The sequence below is a fragment of the Oncorhynchus kisutch genome, linkage group LG30 (genome assembly GCF_002021735.2).
Source record: "Oncorhynchus kisutch isolate 150728-3 linkage group LG30, Okis_V2, whole genome shotgun sequence".
Taxonomy (NCBI): Eukaryota; Metazoa; Chordata; class Actinopteri; order Salmoniformes; family Salmonidae; genus Oncorhynchus; species Oncorhynchus kisutch.
This window is the reverse complement of record NC_034203.2, coordinates 39,810,101-39,829,641: the sequence shown is the minus strand read 5'-3', so window position 1 is coordinate 39,829,641 and position 19,541 is coordinate 39,810,101. Positions and strand designations below refer to the sequence as shown.

Genomic DNA, 19,541 nt, shown 5'->3' with positions numbered 1-19,541 from the left:
ACCTTTTAACCAGGTAGGCTAGTTGAGAACAAGTTCTCATTTACAACTTCGACCTGGCCAAGATAAAGTAATGTTCATGATTGTTGTGTCTAGTTGGTTGCTTTTATTAGAACATGTTGCCATGTTACGTAGTTTAACAAGTGGTTATTTTGCTCTTCACTTAAAGGCCTAGTCTCAACCAAAAGCCTAACTTCACTGACTTGTCTCAATGTGATTATTCTTGTTTTTTTTGTTTCACTGAATAGGCCATTTGGTTAATTTAGTTTCTGGCTGGGTAAATATGTGTAGGGGGGGGTGGTATAGCTCATCTATTATATTTGCTCATCAAGGTCTGTTCAGAAACATTTAGCATGCAATAATGTAACCTAAATCAAGTGTAGACTTTTTTTATTATTTTCTTGGTCGCATAATGGCAACTCCAAAAGCCCGCCGAGGTTGTGAAATATGAGCATGAGACTTGCATGCTTTAGAAAATAGGATTGCTATTATTTTCTATCAGTATCAAGGTGAAAATACACAAAGTAAGTAACGCTACGCCTGCTCCCTATCAAAGTGCAGTGAGGGTAGGAGAGAGATGCATTGTGTGTCAAAAAGCCATAGGTTTGGGCTCTTTCAAAATAACTTTTTATTTGACAGCAGTTCCACACGTTCCCGTGACACAAGTTCTGTGGGAAAAATATTATTTTCTATTTTATTCTGTTATATTCTTACTATAAAATATACTAAGTGGCCAGTTTATTAGATACACCCATCAAATAACAGCCCCCCCCACCCCCCTTTTGCATCCGGAACAGCCTGAATTCTTCGGGACATGGAAACATGAATCAATTCAAGGGACCTAACGTGTGCCAAGAAAACATTCCCCACACCATTACCACCACGAGCCTGTACCGTTGACACCAGGCAGGATGTGGTCATGGACTTGTGCTGCTTACGCCAAATCCTTCCTGACTCTGCCATCAGCATGACGCAACAGGAACACTCCTCAATTGTCCAGTGTTGGTGATCGCGTGCCCACTGGAGCAGCTTCTTAGCTGATAGGAGTGGAACCCGGTGTGGTCGTTTGCTGCAATAGCCCGTCCGTGACAAGGACCGACAAGTTGTGCGTTCCGAGTTAGAATTCTGCACACCACTGTTGTACTGCGCCGTTATTTGTCTGTCTGTGTTCCGCCTGTTAACTTGCATGATTCTTGCCATTCTCCTTCGACCTCTCTCATCAACGAGTTGTTTTCTCACACAGGACTGCCACTGTTCGTCGGACAAATGGAATTATTTTTTTAATGGGGTATATTCAATTAAAATAAATGCCCACCCACATCTGCAAACTACTACTACCGCTCCTCCCCGGCAAGCCGGCATGCACACGGGAGGTATAAAACACGTATACAGGCAAGAATGTGGGTAAAAATGGGCTTGTTTTATAAGGGGTTCATATAAACAAAGCTCAGTTTAAAAAAAAAAATACAGGAAAAATACTGTGAATCCTATCAGATGGACAGACCTGGGGTCCACTCGCTCACAGACATCTCCACTGCAGAGCAGACTAATACACACCTTCAGCAGGACACATGATACACCGTAAGGTGTGAGAACCTAATGTCTCTGTAATGAGCTGCAAATAACTGGAAGTTAGTGACACATCCCTCTGTGTCTCACTCATCAGAGGTCCTCGTGTCTGTGACAGTTTCAGGTGAAGGTTATTTTTTGCCCTCTATGCCTGAAGGGGGGGGGGGGGGACTGTTCTGTCTTCTGCCTGAAGGGGGGGGGGGGGGGGGGCTGTGCTGGTGCTGTATATATTTTTTTTCTCTGTCCTTGGTTGTTTTGAACTTGTTTTTCTGTCTTCTGATTGGTGGAATTTTAATGTTGACTACTTTACAACATTTGTACCACACTGTGTGTTGTGGTACACGCACGTTCACGGTCCGCTGTAACATGAACCTGTTCTGAAAGAGCACAGAGCAGATTCCTGTAAAGGTTCTGTTGTAGAGGAAGCAGGTGACTGTCTGTTCCAGGGTGACATTACCCCCCCCCCCCCCCCCATTAGAATGGACATAGGAGTGTGTGAGAAGTTTCCCTGCACTGGGATTCCCTTCTAATATCTAACCCTCCCCGTGTGTGAGTGAGAGAGAAGTGGACAGACTGTAGGGCTGGTCCCTAGCTGCTAGCATTCATCCTTCAGACTGGGACTGCCTCAAATGGCACCCTATACAGTGCACAACTTTAGACTGGGAGCTCCACAGAGCCCTGGTCAAAAGTAGTGCACTTTAGGGAATAAGGTGCAATTTTGGGAAACAACCCAGCCACCTGCTGATCTACCACGCTGACTGACTCACTGTTTCCACATCCCGCTGGAAGTTGAAGAGCGAGAGAGGGGGGGGGAGATAGGCTGTATTCAGATTTCCATGCCTGTGCCATCCCGGGTTCTACATTTATTACCGCTAGTGCACAGAAGGGGAGCATTATCCCCCAAACGTAACACAAACAAACAGCACTTATCCAAATGCTAACACAATGCTAACAAGTACTAAGGAATTCTCATAGCGGATGCTGTCCATAACCGATCTCGACAAACCATTTCTGTATGGACCTCAGTTTGTGCACGGGGACATTGTCATGCTGAAACGGGAAAGAGGATTCCCCAAACTGCTGCCACAAAGTTGGAAGCATAGAATGTCCTTGTATGTTGTAGCGTTAAGATTTCCCTTTACTGAACTAAGGGGCCTAGCCCGGACCATGGAAATATAGCCCCACACCATTATTCCTTCTCCACCAAACTTTAGTTGGCACTATGCATTGAGGCAGGTAGCATTCTCCTGGTATTCCCCAAACCCAGATTCTTCCGTCGGATTGCTATTCCACTGCTCCAGAGTTTTATTTGACCTTTTATTTAACTAGGCAAGTCAGTTAAGAACAAATTCTTATTTTCAATGACGGCCTGGGAAAAGTGGGTTAACTGCCTGTTCAGGGGCAGAACGACAGATTTGTACCTTGTCAGCTCGGGGTTTTGAACTCGCAACCTTCCGGTTACTAGTCCAACGCTCTAACCACTAGGCTACCCTACCACCCCAGAGTCCAATGGCGACTAGATTTACACACTTACAGTTGACTGGGGCAGCTCTAGCAGGGCAAAAACTAGACAAACTGACTTGTTAGAACGGTAGCATCCTATGACAGTGCCACGTTTGAAAGTCAGTGAGCTCTTCTGTAAGGCCATTCTATTGCCAGTGTTTGTCTATGGAGATTGCATGGCTGTGTGCCCAACAAAAATGTATACACCCGTCAGCAACGGGTGTGGCTGAAATACCCAAATCCACTAATTTGTAGGGGCTCCACATGCATGAACAAAAGTACCTCGCACACACTCCGGACTCCGACCATTGCTCATCCTAATATTTCTTGATTCCATTCTTCTTTTACTTTTAGATTGGTGTAGTGTTGGATATTACTGCACTGTTGGAGCTAGGAACACAAGCATTTTGCTACACCCGCAACATCTGCTAAACATGTATTTGACCAATAACATTTAACCGCTGTTTTGGGAAACTAGTACCCGTAAAGCTTCATAATAAAACAATTACCTGACTGGCAAAATGATGAATGCAATATGCTTTATTACCTAGTGCACAAGTTGACTGCAGTATTTATTTAAAAAGTACTAATATTCAAAGCCCAAAAATTCACTTCCCAAAAGGCTAACGAGTATTAAGGAATCCTGATAGCATTTAAGTTGGACAACACTAATGACCGCATTGCGAACGTTTTGTACAGTTTCTGACCTAAAGTATGTATACTAGTAACTCAAACCCTACTCAGTTTTCTGCACGCCCAAAACGAATGCTAGCTGGCAAGGTTCTTTTATCCTGGAGGGGATTCTGCTGTTACCAAGCAAATGCTTGATTTTTGGAAGAAGCTAACCACTTAGCTCTAGATAGTTATTAGCATTATGTATTAGCTAGGTAGCTATCTGGTGGTTGTGAATTGCAAACTGTAATTAGACCTGGTGCATGCTGCACTACTGTGCGTGACACAAGGCTCCGGTCTCTTGTCGTTGTTAGCTTGTAAACAAACACCAGGTGACCGGGGACTACCGTAAGTTACATCATGTGACCAATGACACGAACGCAATGTTCTCTATCTCAAGTTGACTACGTATTTACTTAAAGTAGCTACAGATTCAAATTGATAAAAAATACAATTATGAAATAGTTTGAAAAACAATCCCCTGGCTTTTTCCAGATACTACGGTATACCGCCCAAGCCTACTCAATTGCATACTTCTCTCGAACTCAACCCACAACCCCTCCCTCTGACCTACTCCAATGGGTTTTTGAGAAGGTGAGGACCGAGACTTAACTTCTGGAAGTGTGTTTTCCCCAACGGCTGCTGTTTCCATATCCTTATTGGAGTGTTGAGGAGTCAAGGCCCTTAGTCGTGTACTTTCCCTATGGAGTGACGGAGAACGTGCCTTCAGAGAGTGAGAGAGAGCTTAGCTTTGTGTGTGTGTCTGGAAACCCTTGGACTGGGTTACAATGTGCACATTGACACTGTGTAAACAGTGGCTGGCTGATGAGAAGTAAGGGTTAAACTAACACACTGATGATGGGGGGGGGGGGGGGATTCTGTGAGGCTACTGGAAGTGTGTTTTTCCCTAAAGGCTGCTGTTTCCAGATCCCTATTGGAGTGTTCAGGAGTCAAGGCCCTTGGTTGTGTTCAGTAGGTACCAAATGGGGAACAATTGCCACCAGAACTTATCCGATAAATGCTAATTTGGGGGTTTTTGCTACAGTGTTTTGCTGCAATGATTTCTACTGAACACAACCCCGGTCTCGTCTCTTCATTGGTCCATTGTGCCTAGTGTAGCCACTAGTGATGCTCCGATATGACATTTTTGGCCGATACAATATCCAATATTTTCCTTGCCAAAAAACAATACTGAGATTTAAAATTTGAGTGAACTTTTAACTATTTAACTGCACTAGAATTCTTAACGCGCACACATGGACGCAGCGGTCTAAGGCACTGCATCTCATTGCAAGAGGTGTCACTACAGTCCCTGGTTTGAATCTAGGCTGTATCACTTCCGGCTGTGATTGGGAGTCCCATAGGGCGCCACACAATTGGCCCAGCGTCGTCCAGGGTAGGCCGTCATTGTAAATAAGAATTGTTCTTGACTGCCTAGTTAAATAAACGTTACATACACACCACACTGACCAAAATGATATTTTGTTGGCATTTATACATGTCCCCATTATCAGTAAAACATAATCTCAACCTATTTCTTTCACATACTTGCTGTGCTGTTTCATTCCCAACCAGTATGTCTGTGGAACTCCGTTTGCTTGTCAAAAGAGACGTGTCAAATAAGCTTGTTGACCAATCAGGACCTGAATATGACTGCACCTCACATAATTTAACACGTTCATCATTTTTTTTAAACGTAGTTATTACACATTGATTACACTATCACTCATATGTCTTATGTCACATCGATTCATTGATACGTATGCTATGATGCTGGTGAAGTTGTCTCGCACACCTACAGTGCTGGTCATGAATTAAAAAAATTAAATAAAAGCAAGCTAGCTCATAGATGCAAACAATGTTCTTCCCCAAAACCATAATCTGTTTCAGTAGCTTTGGGCAACAGGGTTAAATTGCTTCCTAGCTATTTATTTTCATGAACTTTAGTTCATGTTCAGTAAGCGAACAAGTGGAAACCTAGCTAAAACTTACAAGGATTCCAGATGACTGCATATTCTACTGGTCATTGTTTTCAGGCGGTTGTATTGGTGCTAGCTAGGTTACAAAGCTAAAGGTCGCTACCCCAGAAGTTGCAGTTCGTGACCTGTGTTTGCAGACTTTTTTTTTGTATAGCTTTGACAGTGCTATTGTATCTTTTTTGACCAGCAAAGACCCAAACAGCATTCCATAGTATGTATGCATGTCGTGAAGCTAATAGCAGTGATGCTATTACTGTTTAACTCCGGTAGGGCAACATGCTCGACCAGCCGGCGAAAGCCAACATCACTCACGACAGAGAACGGTTGATTTGTCAAGGGCAATGAATTCCATTATCTTGGCGTTAATGGATTTCGCCTTTTGAGTTGCCTTGCTGAAATTTTCTTACTCTTTTCAAATGACTGCTCGATCCACAAAGCAGACATTGTGGGAAAGGTTATGAGTGCTGTGTTGCATATGTAGTGCAACATTTTACGTGGCATCATTACGAAATGTGCATACCTAATATAATGTAGGTACGTTTTGACATCGGTTTTGCACATCGGCGTTAGACTAGACATTGGCCCGATACTGATGTTGGCATTTTTAGCTAATACCATCCGATTCCGATATGTTCACCGATTTTATTTTTATTTGTTAATAATGTGCATCCCTAGTAGCCACTGTACCTAGTAGCCTAGCTAGCCTCTCCTCCCTTTACCAAGGGCTCAACGCTGACTTGTGCGCCTAATATGAAAAACCATTTGAGGTAATAAAGCTAGAATCCTTCATTTTTCTAGGGAAACTGGTGCTCGTACAATTTTTAAATTCCAGGTTACACAGCCAAAAAATATATTGGTGCATGTGCGAGTAAAATGTAGAGCCCTGCATTTACCTAGTAGCCTAGCCAACCTCTGCTCTCCTCCCTGTAATGTCAATAGGGTGTTAGTTAAACCTGGTTCACACAACACCTGGGGAATGAGTGACCTCCTTCAACATTTAGTTTAGGGTCTCAAATTTTGACTTACCCAAACTGACCCAATTTTTATTTATAATTTTTGGTAATTTTACCCTTTTTCTCCCCAATTTCGTAATATCCAATTGCTATCTTGTCTCATCGCTGCAATTCCCCAATGGGCATGGGAGAGGTCAAGTCATGCGTCCTCCGAAACTTGACCCGTCAATCTGCACTTCTTAACACCCGCCTGCTTATCCCGGAAGCCTGATGACCGTAGTCAGTCTGCAGGCGCCAGGCCCGCCACAAGGAGTCGCTAGAGCGCGATGAGCCAAGTAAAGCCTCCCCTAACACGGACGACACTGGGCCAATTGTGCGCTGCCCTATGGGACTCCCGGTCATTGCTCGGACCCCAAGTCTGTAGTGACGCCAGAGCACTGCGATGCAGTGCCTTAGACCGCTGTGCTATTCGGGAGGCCTAACTGACCAAGTTTTTAACTGAAATTTGAACTTTGCCTGTCATATTTGTTCACACCAAATATGAAGAATCAGCTTATCAAATTGTGACCCTGACGTGTATTTCAACAATGGAATAGTCATGTAATTGTTTTCTCAACAACTTGTACAGCAACGATCTGGTAATGATACAGCGTTGCTAATGTCAATAGAGACGCTGGTGAGATAAGACTTATGCTTTAAAATAGGTCAGTGACGATACCAGCATGAAAACACGAAGCAGACCAAACTATTTGATCCTTTAAAATCCTGCTGTATTTAAATTTGTGTTTTTTTTTTTTTTTTTTTTTTTTTAAATATTTTGGAAAATAAATACATGAATGACAACGTTTCTTTCCAACATTAGGGCTTTTTTTCCTAAAGAAGTTAAATCTGTTTTGTTTCATTGCCACGGTACTGTTTTGCAATACTGGTATCGTCCCGCCTCTACTATAAAAGATGACGATAACTAAACTGGCAGCTCGTTAGTGTGTGTTTTGGTGTCTAAAACAATGAGGTAATGAGGATGACGAGTGTGCGAACTTCCCCCTGAGACACACACACACACACACAGACCGATAGGGTGGTTGGAGAGGTTTTGTCTTCTCTGATTTAAAGGCAGAGATTCTCGGTGCGTGACTCCTTGGCCTGGTTGTGAAATACCTGCTAGTCTGTCTGGAGGGACTCGGTGTCCTAATATACACACTTTCAGATTATAAAAGGACACTTGTGTGCTTGTTAGGAATGTGTGTGAGGCTAGGAGCATTTACATATAATTTTGTTCTGAGAGCAGAGTGTGTGTGTGTGTGTGTGTGTGTGTGTGTGTCGGTAGGGCCTAGACGGCAGCTGCGGTACAGACAGCTGCTTTTCTGTCTTCCTCTATTTACAGACCAGTGACTTGCATTACCACAGACTAGTCTCTCTCCTCAAATTCTTTCTCGTTCTCTCTCCTTGAATTCTCTCTCTTCCCCTCGCGCTCTCGCTCTCTCTTCCCCTCGCGCTCTCGCTCTCTTCCCCTCGCGCTCTCGCTCTCTTCCCCTCGCGCTCTCGCTCTCTTCCCCTCGCGCTCTCGCTCTCTTCCCCTCGCGCTCTCGCTCTCTTCCCCTCGCGCTCTCGCTCTCTTCCCCTCGCTCTCTCGCTCTCTCTCTCTTCCCCTCGCGCTCTCGCTCTCTCTCTTCCCCTCGCGCTCTCGCTCTCTCTCTTCCCCTCGCGCTCTCGCTCTCTCTCTTCCCCTCGCGCTCTCGCTCTCTGTCTTCCCCTCGCGCTCTCGCTCTCTCTCTCTTCCCCTCGCGCTCTCGCTCTCTCTCTCTTCCCCTCGCGCTCTCGCTCTCTCTCTCTTCCCCTCGCGCTCTCGCTCTCTCTCTCTTCCCCTCGCGCTCTCGCTCTCTCTCTCTTCCCCTCGCGCTCTCGCTCTCTCTCTCTTCCCCTCGCGCTCTCGCTCTCTTCCCCTCGCGCTCTCGCTCTCTTCCCCTCGCGCTCTCGCTCTCTTCCCCTCGCGCTCTCGCTCTCTCTCTCTTCCCTCGCGCTCTCGCTCTCTCTCTTCCCCTCGCGCTCTCGCTCTCTCTCTCTTCCCCTCGCGCTCTCGCTCTCTCTCTCTTCCCCTCGCGCTCTCGCTCTCTCTCTCTTCCCCTCGCGCTCTCGCTCTCTCTCTCTTCCCCTCGCGCTCTCGCTCTCTCTCTCTTCCCCTCGCGCTCTCGCTCTCTCTCTCTTCCCCTCGCGCTCTCGCTCTCTCTCTCTTCCCCTCGCGCTCTCGCTCTCTCTCTCTTCCCCTCGCGCTCTCGCTCTCTCTCTCTTCCCCTCGCGCTCTCGCTCTCTCTCTCTTCCCCTCGCGCTCTCGCTCTCTCTCTCTTCCCCTCGCGCTCTCGCTCTCTCTCTTCCCCTCGCGCTCTCGCTCTCTCTCTCTTCCCTCGCGCTCTCGCTCTCTCTCTCTTCCCCTCGCGCTCTCGCTCTCTCTCTCTTCCCCTCGCGCTCTCGCTCTCTCTCTCTTCCCCTCGCGCTCTCGCTCTCTCTCTCTTCCCCTCGCGCTCTCGCTCTCTCTCTCTTCCCCTCGCGCTCTCGCTCTCTCTCTCTTCCCCTCGCGCTCTCGCTCTCTCTCTCTTCCCCTCGCGCTCTCGCTCTCTCTCTCTTCCCCTCGCGCTCTCGCTCTCTCTCTTCCCCTCGCGCTCTCGCTCTCTCTCTTCCCCTCGCGCTCGCGCTCTCTCTCTCTTCCCCTCGCGCTCGCGCTCTCTCTCTCTTCCCCTCGCGCTCTCTCTCTCTTCCCCTCGCGCTCTCGCTCTCTCCTCGCGCTCTCGCTCTCTTCCCCTCGCGCTCTCGCTCTCTCTCTTCCCCTCGCGCTCTCGCTCTCTCTCTCTTCCCCTCGCGCTCTCGCTCTCTCTCTTCCCCTCGCGCTCTCGCTCTCTCTCTTCCCCTCCGCTCTCGCTCTCTCTCTCTTCCCCTCGCGCTCTCGCTCTCTCTCTTCCCCTCGCGCTCTCGCTCTCTCTCTCTTCCCCTCGCGCTCTCGCTCTCTCTCTCTTCCCCTCGCGCTCTCGCTCTCTCTCTCTTCCCCTCGCGCTCTCGCTCTCTCTCTCTTCCCCTCGCGCTCTCGCTCTCTCTCTCTTCCCCTCGCGCTCTCGCTCTCTCTCTCTTCCCCTCGCGCTCTCGCTCTCTCTCTCTTCCCCTCGCGCTCTCGCTCTCTCTCTCTTCCCCTCGCGCTCTCGCTCTCTCTCTCTTCCCCTCGCGCTCTCGCTCTCTCTCTCTTCCCCTCGCGCTCTCGCTCTCTCTCTCTTCCCCTCGCGCTCTCGCTCTCTCTCTCTTCCCCTCGCGCTCTCGCTCTCTCTCTCTTCCCCTCGCGCTCTCGCTCTCTCTCTCTTCCCCTCGCGCTCTCGCTCTCTCTCTCTTCCCCTCGCCTCTCGCTCTCTCTCTCTTCCCCTCGCGCTCTCGCTCTCTCTCTCTTCCCCTCGCGCTCTCGCTCTCTCTCTCTTCCCCTCGCGCTCTCGCTCTCTCTCTCTTCCCCTCGCGCTCTCGCTCTCTCTCTCTTCCCCTCGCGCTCTCGCTCTCTCTCTCTTCCCCTCGCGCTCTCGCTCTCTCTCTCTTCCCCTCGCGCTCTCGCTCTCTCTCTCTTCCCCTCGCGCTCTCGCTCTCTCTCTCTTCCCCTCGCGCTCTCGCTCTCTCTCTCTTCCCCTCGCGCTCTCGCTCTCTCTCTCTTCCCCTCGCGCTCTCGCTCTCTCTCTCTTCCCCTCGCGCTCTCGCTCTCTCTCTCTTCCCCTCGCGGCTCTCTCTCTCTTCCCCTCGCGCTCGCGCTCTCTCTCTTCCCCTCGCGCTCGCGCTCTCTCTCTTCCCCTCGCGCTCGCGCTCTCTCTCTTCCCCTCGCGCTCTCTCTCTCTTCCCCTCGCGCTCTCTCTCTCTTCCCCTCGCGCTCTCTCTCTCTTCCCCTCGCGCTCTCGCTCTCTCTCTCTTCCCCTCGCGCTCTCGCTCTCTCTCTTCCCCTCGCGCTCTCGCTCTCTCTCTTCCCCTCGCGCTCTCGCTCTCTCTCTTCCCCTCGCGCTCTCGCTCTCTCTCTCTTCCCCTCGCGCTCTCGCTCTCTCTCTCTTCCCCTCGCGCTCTCGCTCTCTCTCTCTTCCCCTCGCGCTCTCGCTCTCTCTCTCTTCCCCTCGCGCTCTCGCTCTCTCTCTCTTCCCCTCGCGCTCTCGCTCTCTCTCTCTTCCCCTCGCGCTCTCGCTCTCTCTCTCTTCCCCTCGCGCTCTCGCTCTCTTTCTCCTCGCGCTCTCGCTCTCTTTCTCCTCGCGCTCTCGCTCTCTTTCTCCTCAAACACTTCTCCAGAACTGCTCGTGTTCAGTAACTTGCATAACTATCCTCTTTTATTGTTCTAATGATTCTACTCTTATATTCATAAGTTCTGCAAGGTTCTAGAATGGATCTTCCCAGACAGTGTGTCCAGAGCCCCCCCCCCCCCCCCCCCCACACACACACACACACACACACACACGTGCTTTTAAACAGTCAATGTCCCCTTGGGCCCAATTTAGAAGAGGGTAACAAAATAAGTGTTGCAACGATCCGATAAGGATCTGTCTGGGAGGAGAGGGAAAGAGAGCCTAGAGTATTAATCTAGACAGACCGCTAAGGCTAGGAGTGTATTATAAACTGCGTGGTTTGAGCCCTGAATGCTGATTGGCTGACAACTGTGGTATATCAGACCGTACACCACGGGTATGACAACATTTTTTACACTGCTGTAATTGTTTGTAACCAATTTATAATAGCAATAAGGCACCTCAGGGGTTTGTGGTATATGGCTAATATACCACGGCTGAAGACTGTATCCAGGCACTCTGCGTTGCGTGGTACATAAGAACAGCCCTTAGCCGTGGTATATTGGCCATATACCCCACCCCCTCGTGCCTTATTGCTTAATTATAGCCGCCCAGGGGAAAGGCTGAGCTGCTACAGGGTGAAGGGAGGAGAGGGGCTGGGTCAGTCTAGGACAGCTGGTTCCTGCTGTTGTCTCGGTCAGCCTCCCCTTTCTCTTTTTTTAGTTATATATATATATATATATATATATATATATATATATATATATATATATATATATACACTATGTTTTTCTGTCTTTCTCTACATAATGCTCAGACATGCAAAAACCCTCATGCAGCAGCATGTTATGAAATCCCCTCTCCTCCCCCGCGGCACCCCTCTCCTCCCCCGCGGCACCCCTCTCCTACCCCGCGGCACCCCTCTCCACTCCTCTCCTCCTGGGTGAGACTAACTTTGACCTCACATAACTTCCACTGAACGGAACACTCAGCCTGGAACAACCCACCTATTCAGCCAATCACACGCTAGGGCGGGCCTCCCTCAGTGTCTCTCCTCTCTCGCTCTCTCTCCCCCCACTCCCCCTTGCCTCTTTCTCTCCCTCATCCCTCAAGGCCTGCCTCCCTCTTGCTCGCTCTCTCGCTCTGCCAGTTTTTATTTGTATTTTTCTCACACTTTCTTTCCCCTCTTCTGTAAAAACAATCTGTTCATAGCTCTGGACGAGAGTCACTACATTATTTCAAACCATCCCATCTATGGAAAGAATCTTTAAGAGTTACTAGGGAAACCCGAGCAGTGCTCCTGCCCTGTTTTTGTGTCAGGGGCACGGTCAGGGGAAGGAGCTTATTGTAACTGCAGCTAGTTTACATAGGCACTCCAGCCAAGCAGTCAGGCAACCGTCTGAACACACAGACTGCTGTTCCCTTGTCTCACTACTTGACCTCGATAGACGGTGCTGGTTCCAACAACAAAGGAAAGAGGATAACTAGGAGAACATGGAAAATAGGTTATTCGCATGAGACCAGCCCCCCAATTTGGCACCTTATTCCCTATGTAGGGAATAAGGCCCTATAGAGAATAGGGTGCAATTTGGGATGCAGACCAGAATAATTACTAGTAAGTAATACATTAATTGAGTTAACCAATGAAAATATTTAACTGCCCAATGTCTGGTCTCCTAGAGCAACCAGGGGGCTGTGTGTACATGTGTACTGTAGAGATGTCTGTGTGAAAGACTCCTCTGTGCCCAGCCCCTGTTGGAACTGTGATTGTTAATGGTAAGATGTAAATGGAGTGAGGCCCAGACATGCCCAGACTTTACACACAAGACAGTGCTATACACTCAGACACAGGAACTGTAGTGTGTTCAGACCCCCTAGACTTCTTTCACATTTTGTTACGCTACAGCCTTATTCTAAAAGGGATTACATTGTTTTTTTCCCCACTCCTCAATCTACACACAATACCCCATAATGACATAGCAAGAAGAGATTTGTAGTAGTATTTATATATTTTTTTGCAAATGTGTAAAAAAACAACAACTGAAATATCACATTTACATAATAATAAGGAACGTAACAAACTGTGGAAAAGGGAAACGGGTCTTAGCACGAATCCCCCATATAAAAGCAGTGTCATCGTTCTCTCGATTCAAAGATGGGGGGGGGGGGCAGAAATGGCATTAAAAGAATCCTCTTCTCTTACCACTCAATTAGTGCCTTCACACAGTAGTCATATCTCTTGACTTATTCTGTGAGTCTTTCTGGGTAAGTCTCTTAGGAGCTTTGTTGCACATCTGCATTGTACAATATTGGCATATTATTCAAACTCTGAAGTTGCCAGACAGCCATTTTCAAGTTTTACCATAGATTTTCAAACTTATTTTAGTCAAAACTGTAACTAGGGCACTCAAACATTCAATGTCGATCTGGTAAGCAGCCCCGCTGTATTTTTGGCCTTGTGTTTGAGGTTATTGTCCTGCTGAAAGGTGAATTCCTCTCTCTGTGTCTTTTCGAAAGTAGACTGAAGCAATTTTTCCTCTGGGATTTTGCCTGTGCTTAGCTCTATTGCCTTTCCTTGTATCCGAATCTCCATTCCATTTATTTTTTATTGTGTCAGTCAGTCAAAAGTTTGGACACCTACTCATTCAAGGGTTTTTCATTTTTTTTTTACCATTTTCTACATAGTAGAATAATAGTTTAGACAAACTATGAAATAACACATATGGAATCATGTAGTAACCAAAAAAGTGTTAAACAAATCAAAATATATTTTTATATATGATATTCTTCAAAGTAGTCAACCTTTGCCTTGATGACAGCTGTGCACACTCATTCTCTCAACCAGCTTCACCTGGAATGCTTTTCCCACAGTCTTGAAGGACTTCCCACTTGCTGAGAACTTGTTGGCTGCTTTTCCTTCACAACATCCAACTCATCCCAAATCATCTCAATTGGGTTAAGGTCAGGTGATTGTGGAGGTCATCTGATGCAGCACTCCACTGCAGCACTCCTCTTCTTCTTGGTCAAATAGTCCTTACACACCCTGGAGGTGTATTGGGTCATTGTCCTGTTGAAAAACAAATGATAGTCCCACTAAGTGCAAACCAGATGGGATGGTGTATTGCTGCAGAATGCTGTTGTAGCCATGCTGGTTAAGTGTGCCTTGAATTTTAAAAATATCACTGTCACCAGCAAAGCACCATCACACCTCCTCCTTCGTGCATCACGGTGGAAACCACACATGCGGAGATCATCCGTTCACCTACTCTGCGTCTCACAAAGACACGGCGGTTGGAACCAAAAATCTTACATTTGGACTCATCAGACCAAATTACAGATTTTCACCGGTCTAATGTCCATTGTTTGTGTTTCTTGGCCCAAGCAAATGTCTTCTTATTGGTGTCCTTTTCATAGTGGTTTCTTTGCAGCAATTTGACCATGTTGGCCTGATTCACGCAGTCTCCTACCGAAGTAGTGGAGATGTGTTTGTGACGCATTTATTTGGCATGCAATATTTGAGGCTGGTAACTAATGAACTTATCCTCTGCAGCTGAGGTAGCTTCCTTTCCTGTGGCGGTCCTCATGAAAGCCAGTTTCATCATAGCACTTGATGGTTTTTGTGACTGCACTTGAAGAAATGTTCAAAGTTCTGGAAATTGTTCCACATGGACTGACCTTCATGTCTTAAAGTAATGATGGACTGTTCTCTTTCTCTTTGCTTATTTGAGCTGTTCTTGCCATAATATGGACTTGGTCTTTTACCAAACAGGGTTGTCTTCTGTATACCACCCCTACCTTGTCACAACACAACTGCCATAAGAATTTGTTCTTAACTGACTTGCCTAGTTAAATAAAGGTTAAAAAAATATATAATAATATCGATCCCGTAAGTTAACAGGAGTGGCATGTTTCAAGTTCATTTGTGGAATTTTTCCTTCTTAATGGTCTGTCCTCGGTTGCAACACTCACTACCGAGTTCCAAACTGCCTCTGGAGGCAACATCAGCACAATAACTGTTTTGTTGGCTTCATGAAATGGTTTTCCATGGCTGAGCAGCCGCACACGAGCCTAAGAGAAGTGATGAATCATGTTTCGCCATCTGGCAGTCCGACGGACGAATCTGGCTTTGGGGGATACCAGGTTAACGCTACCTACCCCAATGCATAGTGCCAACTGTAAAGTTTGGTGGAGGGGGAATAATGGTCTGGGGCTGTTTTTCCATGGTTTGGGCTAGGCCCCTTAGTTCCAGTGAAGGGAAATCTTAACACTACAGCATACAATGACATTATATACAATTATGTGCTTCCAACTTTGTGGCAACAGTTTGGGGAAGGCATTTCCTGTTTCAGCATGACAATGCCCCCGTGCACAAAACTAGGTCCATGCAGAAATGGTTTGTTGAAATCGGAGTAGAAGAACTTCACTAGCCTGTACAGAGTCCTGACCTCAACCCCATCGAACTCCTTTGGGATGCATTGGAACGCTGACTGCGAGCCAGGCCTAATCGCCCAACCTCACCAATTCTCTTGTGGCTGAATGGAAGCAAGTCCCTGTAGCAATGTTTCAACTTCTAGTGGAAAGCCTTCTCAGAAGAGTGGAGGCTGTTATAGCAGCGGGGGGTCATAAAAGACTATGATTTTCGAATGAGATGTTCAACGAGCAGGTGTCCACATACTTTTAGTCATGTAGTGTGCTTCTAAATCTGGTTCATCACTACGATAGTGGAAGAAATGTGAGTAAGGCTAAAGTAGCTAATTATCTTCAGCGAGCTAGTTGCACACACCCTGTCTTCTCTGGCCGTTAGGAACCTCAGGGGGGCCCCCAGAATAGAACCCTGTCTTCTCTGGCCGTTAGGAACCTCAGGGGGGCCCCCAGAATAGAACCCTGTCTTCTCTGGCCGTTAGGAACCTCAGGGGGGCCCCCAGAATAGAACCCTGTCTTCTCTGGCTGTTAGGAACCTCCAGGAGACCCCCTCCCCGTGAGGGTTTTGTACCAAAACGCAGTGACTCTGTCTGTGATACGAAGTCACATTTACTGTTAGTGTTGTTTGGACTAATAGCCTACATCACCCATTTCACGTACGCAGTCTGCATGCCATTCCAGGACATGAGGGTCGGCCCGTACATAATGTGTAAGCTATAACAAATAGTTTGTGCCGCACTGTGAGGGTATGACCTGGGGCCATTATTACAAATACGTTGGATGACACGAAAGCACACTCAGCGTACTGGCATCCCCATTTCTGACCGTCTTCGGCGCCCAGGGGTAGGAGGGCAGAAATTCAGGGTCGTCCACCCCCGTCATACACTCGCGTACACACACAGCTCCCTTCATCCTCCCCCGGGTCACTTCCTTTCCTTCACTGCTCCGCTTCCTGTAGCTTAATGGCTCGTGTGTGTGTGTGTGTCGTCACTAGCGTGTAGCATCACATGACACATTCTTCATCAGATGAGATTCCTCCAGACAGGAATCTTTCCTGTAGTTTCTACATCCGTTATAGAAATAATTCTGTACTCTCAATCCAATATCCCCTGGTTTCATGCGTGTGTGTGTGCTTACTGTAAAGCGTATCATCCCTTCCACCCACTCATGCTTACTACAGTCATTTAGAATAGTAATTCTTAAAGAGTCCTTGTTACCGCGGAAACTGAAATGCCCGGCCATCCCGGTCTTCTTCGTCAGCTGTTTGTTCCAAAAAAATAAAAAAATAAACAACCAACTAATGACTGTTAATTTATTTCATCCATAGTCGTGGACTCAGGGCTGACCACATTTAGTCCACTGGTCTGTTGGTTGACCGAGATGTTATTTTATTGAGCAGTAGCAAAAAAAAAGCAACTAATTATGGTTTTCCACACACCTATCTGATTAGATCCTGTCTGAGTGGACTGATGCGTTGTCGGCGTGGGGGTGACACAGTCCATCACTCTTAAAACGTGCTACTGAAATTGTATATGGTTATATTATGTAAGAACAATGGTGCAAAAACAAATAAAAATTATCCTGTGTTGGATAGTGGTCGCTGTCCGCGGTCGCTGCGCTGTTGAATTGGCACCTTTTTCCTAGACAATGTTGCTACGGTGCATTCGGATAGTATTCAGACCCCTTGGTTTTTCCCCCACATTTTATGGTATTTCTCACGGTCAAGTAAAAAAGTGCATCTCCCTGTCGTGCAGTGACCACATAGATGCTCCTCTTTGGGTAGCCATGTCTTTTTGTGTTCCCCTTTTCTCTGTAGCCAATTTGGTGGGGACGAGCCTGATTTTGGTCAGGATCTGTCTCTCTTTTGTATCTGACAGAGTAGAGATATTATTCCAATTTGAATAGTCTTTTGAGGCCCAATAGCAATTTTAGTTTATTCAGAGTTTTTATCAAATAGGTGGTTTTCATTTCTGTAAGAATTTGTTTTCCTGTAGTGTTTGTGTAATCGGTCTCTCTCCTGTCCTCTCTGTCCCACAGGCCTCTCTCTCCTGTCCTCTCTGTCCCACAGGCCTCTCTGTCCCACAGGCCTCTCTGTCCCACAGGCCTCTCTGTCCCACAGGCCGCTCTGTCCCACAGGCCGCTCTGTCCCACAGGCCGCTCTGTCCCACAGGCCGCTCTGTCCCACAGGCCGCTCTGTCCCACAGGCCGCTCTGTCCCACAGGCCGCTCTGTCCCACAGGCCGCTCTGTCCCACAGGCCGCTCTGTCCTTATGTTTGTTGTTTCAGTGCAGTTTGAACTTGCAAGCGTGTGTGATTGTGTGTGCAATTAATTAATGTCTTTAAAAAATCCTGGAAAATTGTCTGGGGGAAGAGTGGAAGCCTCTGGCTAACTCCCTCTTTCTGTGGTACTTTTACGTCACTGTAATTGTTCTGCGTCATAGCCTTCAGAGGCCTACCTCTGTCTCAGGGTCTGACTCTCTCTCTGTCTCTCCGTCTCTGTCTCTGTGTTTCAGAAGGTGGTAGAAGAGGACGGCGAGGTGAGAAGATTGTCTCCTCCAGAACCTCTAGCGTCTCTTAACAGTAAACTAGCCGACAACGACGCAGCGACCAAGGTACGACACACAGGAAGCGGCGTTCTGCTCACGCTGCCGACGTAGCTGGTTGCATTGACGACACTGACCCCTCCCCCTAACTTTTGTTCCTCTGTATACCAAAACTTTTGTACTTTTTTTTTTTTTTTTTTGTACTAGAACATGAAAAATGGTTTGCTAGAATGTGTTACTTTCACTACTTCTGTCAAATGTGTCTCGCGTCTACCGAGTTGAGAGAGAATCAATTCTGTCGATCAGCGCAGCCGATAGCACCGTGATAGCACCGTGTCTGTACCACGTACCCACTGCTAGCTGTAGTCTGTCCTGAGGAACCACCGAACTCACTGGGAGTCCTCCACTCATGCTGCACAGAAGTTAACACGCTTCAATAATGCAACACGGCATGTCAATGTTGACATTTTTAATTACTGTTCGCAAAACAATGTCCGTTACAGGCTAGAACATTTAAAAAATGCAAGAAGATGCCAGTAGCTTCCAGCTTTGTAGGATAACTTTCCTCTCTAGCTTACAGCTGAAGCTTAGGGTCAGTTCACTACCCTAGTACCTTGTTTGTGATATGCAAACCATAATGAAAGATCTTTCCGATTGTCACAACTCTGTCCATTCACTTTGTCCCCCCCCCCCCCCCCCCCCCCCCCCCAGTCAAGATCATCTTTGCTCGAGCCTCGATCTGACTGTGTGTGAATGACGTCATGGGTCTTAAAGAGAGCGCACGCACACACTTGATAAAATAAGAGATTTCTTCTATGCAAATGTTGTTGATCAGTACAGAATTTCCCAAATATAAGGGAAACAGATTTGTCATCTGTAGCTCCATGAAATCAGCCAAAACAAGCTCTGTAACTCAATGCATGCACACACTCCTATTGAATGTACGCTAGCCTTTATTGTGAAATAGTTCTAGGCTACTTCTTGGTTTATCAATAGGCGAGAGATTTTACCAATCAAGCTTGATTGGTTGCATACACGTATTTAGCACATCTTATTGTGGGTGTAGGGAAATGATTACCATGACGTAGTTATATTGGATGGGTTGGGGAAAAACAAAGTCAAATTGATTGTTTTTAATTAATGAATACATTGAAATGTCATGATATTTAACTCAAAAGATCTGTCTGGATTAAGGACCTTTCTGTGACTAATAGAACGTGCCTCGGTGTGTGTGTGTATGTGTATAATATATATATATTATATATTATGTTCAGTATTGTGATACTAAACCTGGTATCGTGACAACACTACCACTGACCTTACTCCAACCCCCTTCACCTGAATCCTCACTCCTCCTAAGCATGCAACCCGGCACGCTGGGTTCGGGTCCCGGCACGCTGGGTTCGGGTCCCGGCACGCTGGGTTCGGGTCCCGGCACGCTGGGTTCGGGTCCCGGCACACACCCCTGTTGAAATTGCATGCTTCATCCACCGCTCCTCTCAAGCATTTTAAAGGCAGTGTTCAATCTTCTCTCAACTCCTCACATCACCCTCCCCTAAACGCACACAATTATAGCTACAAACATTGACATTCAGATATTATACATCTACTGATCTGT

General features: G+C 47.1%; 1 protein-coding gene across 4 annotated transcripts in view; it reads left to right on the top strand.

The window, feature by feature from the left end:
* The window catches only part of LOC109874658 (ski-like protein), a 45,237-nt gene that overhangs the window by 8,688 nt on the left and 17,008 nt on the right, over positions 1-19,541 (top strand). For 3 of the 4 annotated variants that reach the window (XM_031810589.1, XM_031810586.1, XM_031810587.1), the window contains exon 3: positions 17,894-17,992. In XM_031810589.1, coding sequence (XP_031666449.1) covers positions 17,894-17,992 — 99 coding nt within the window. The remainder of the gene's footprint in view (positions 1-17,893; positions 17,993-19,541) is intronic. The other variant, XM_031810588.1, reaches the window with a different exon arrangement.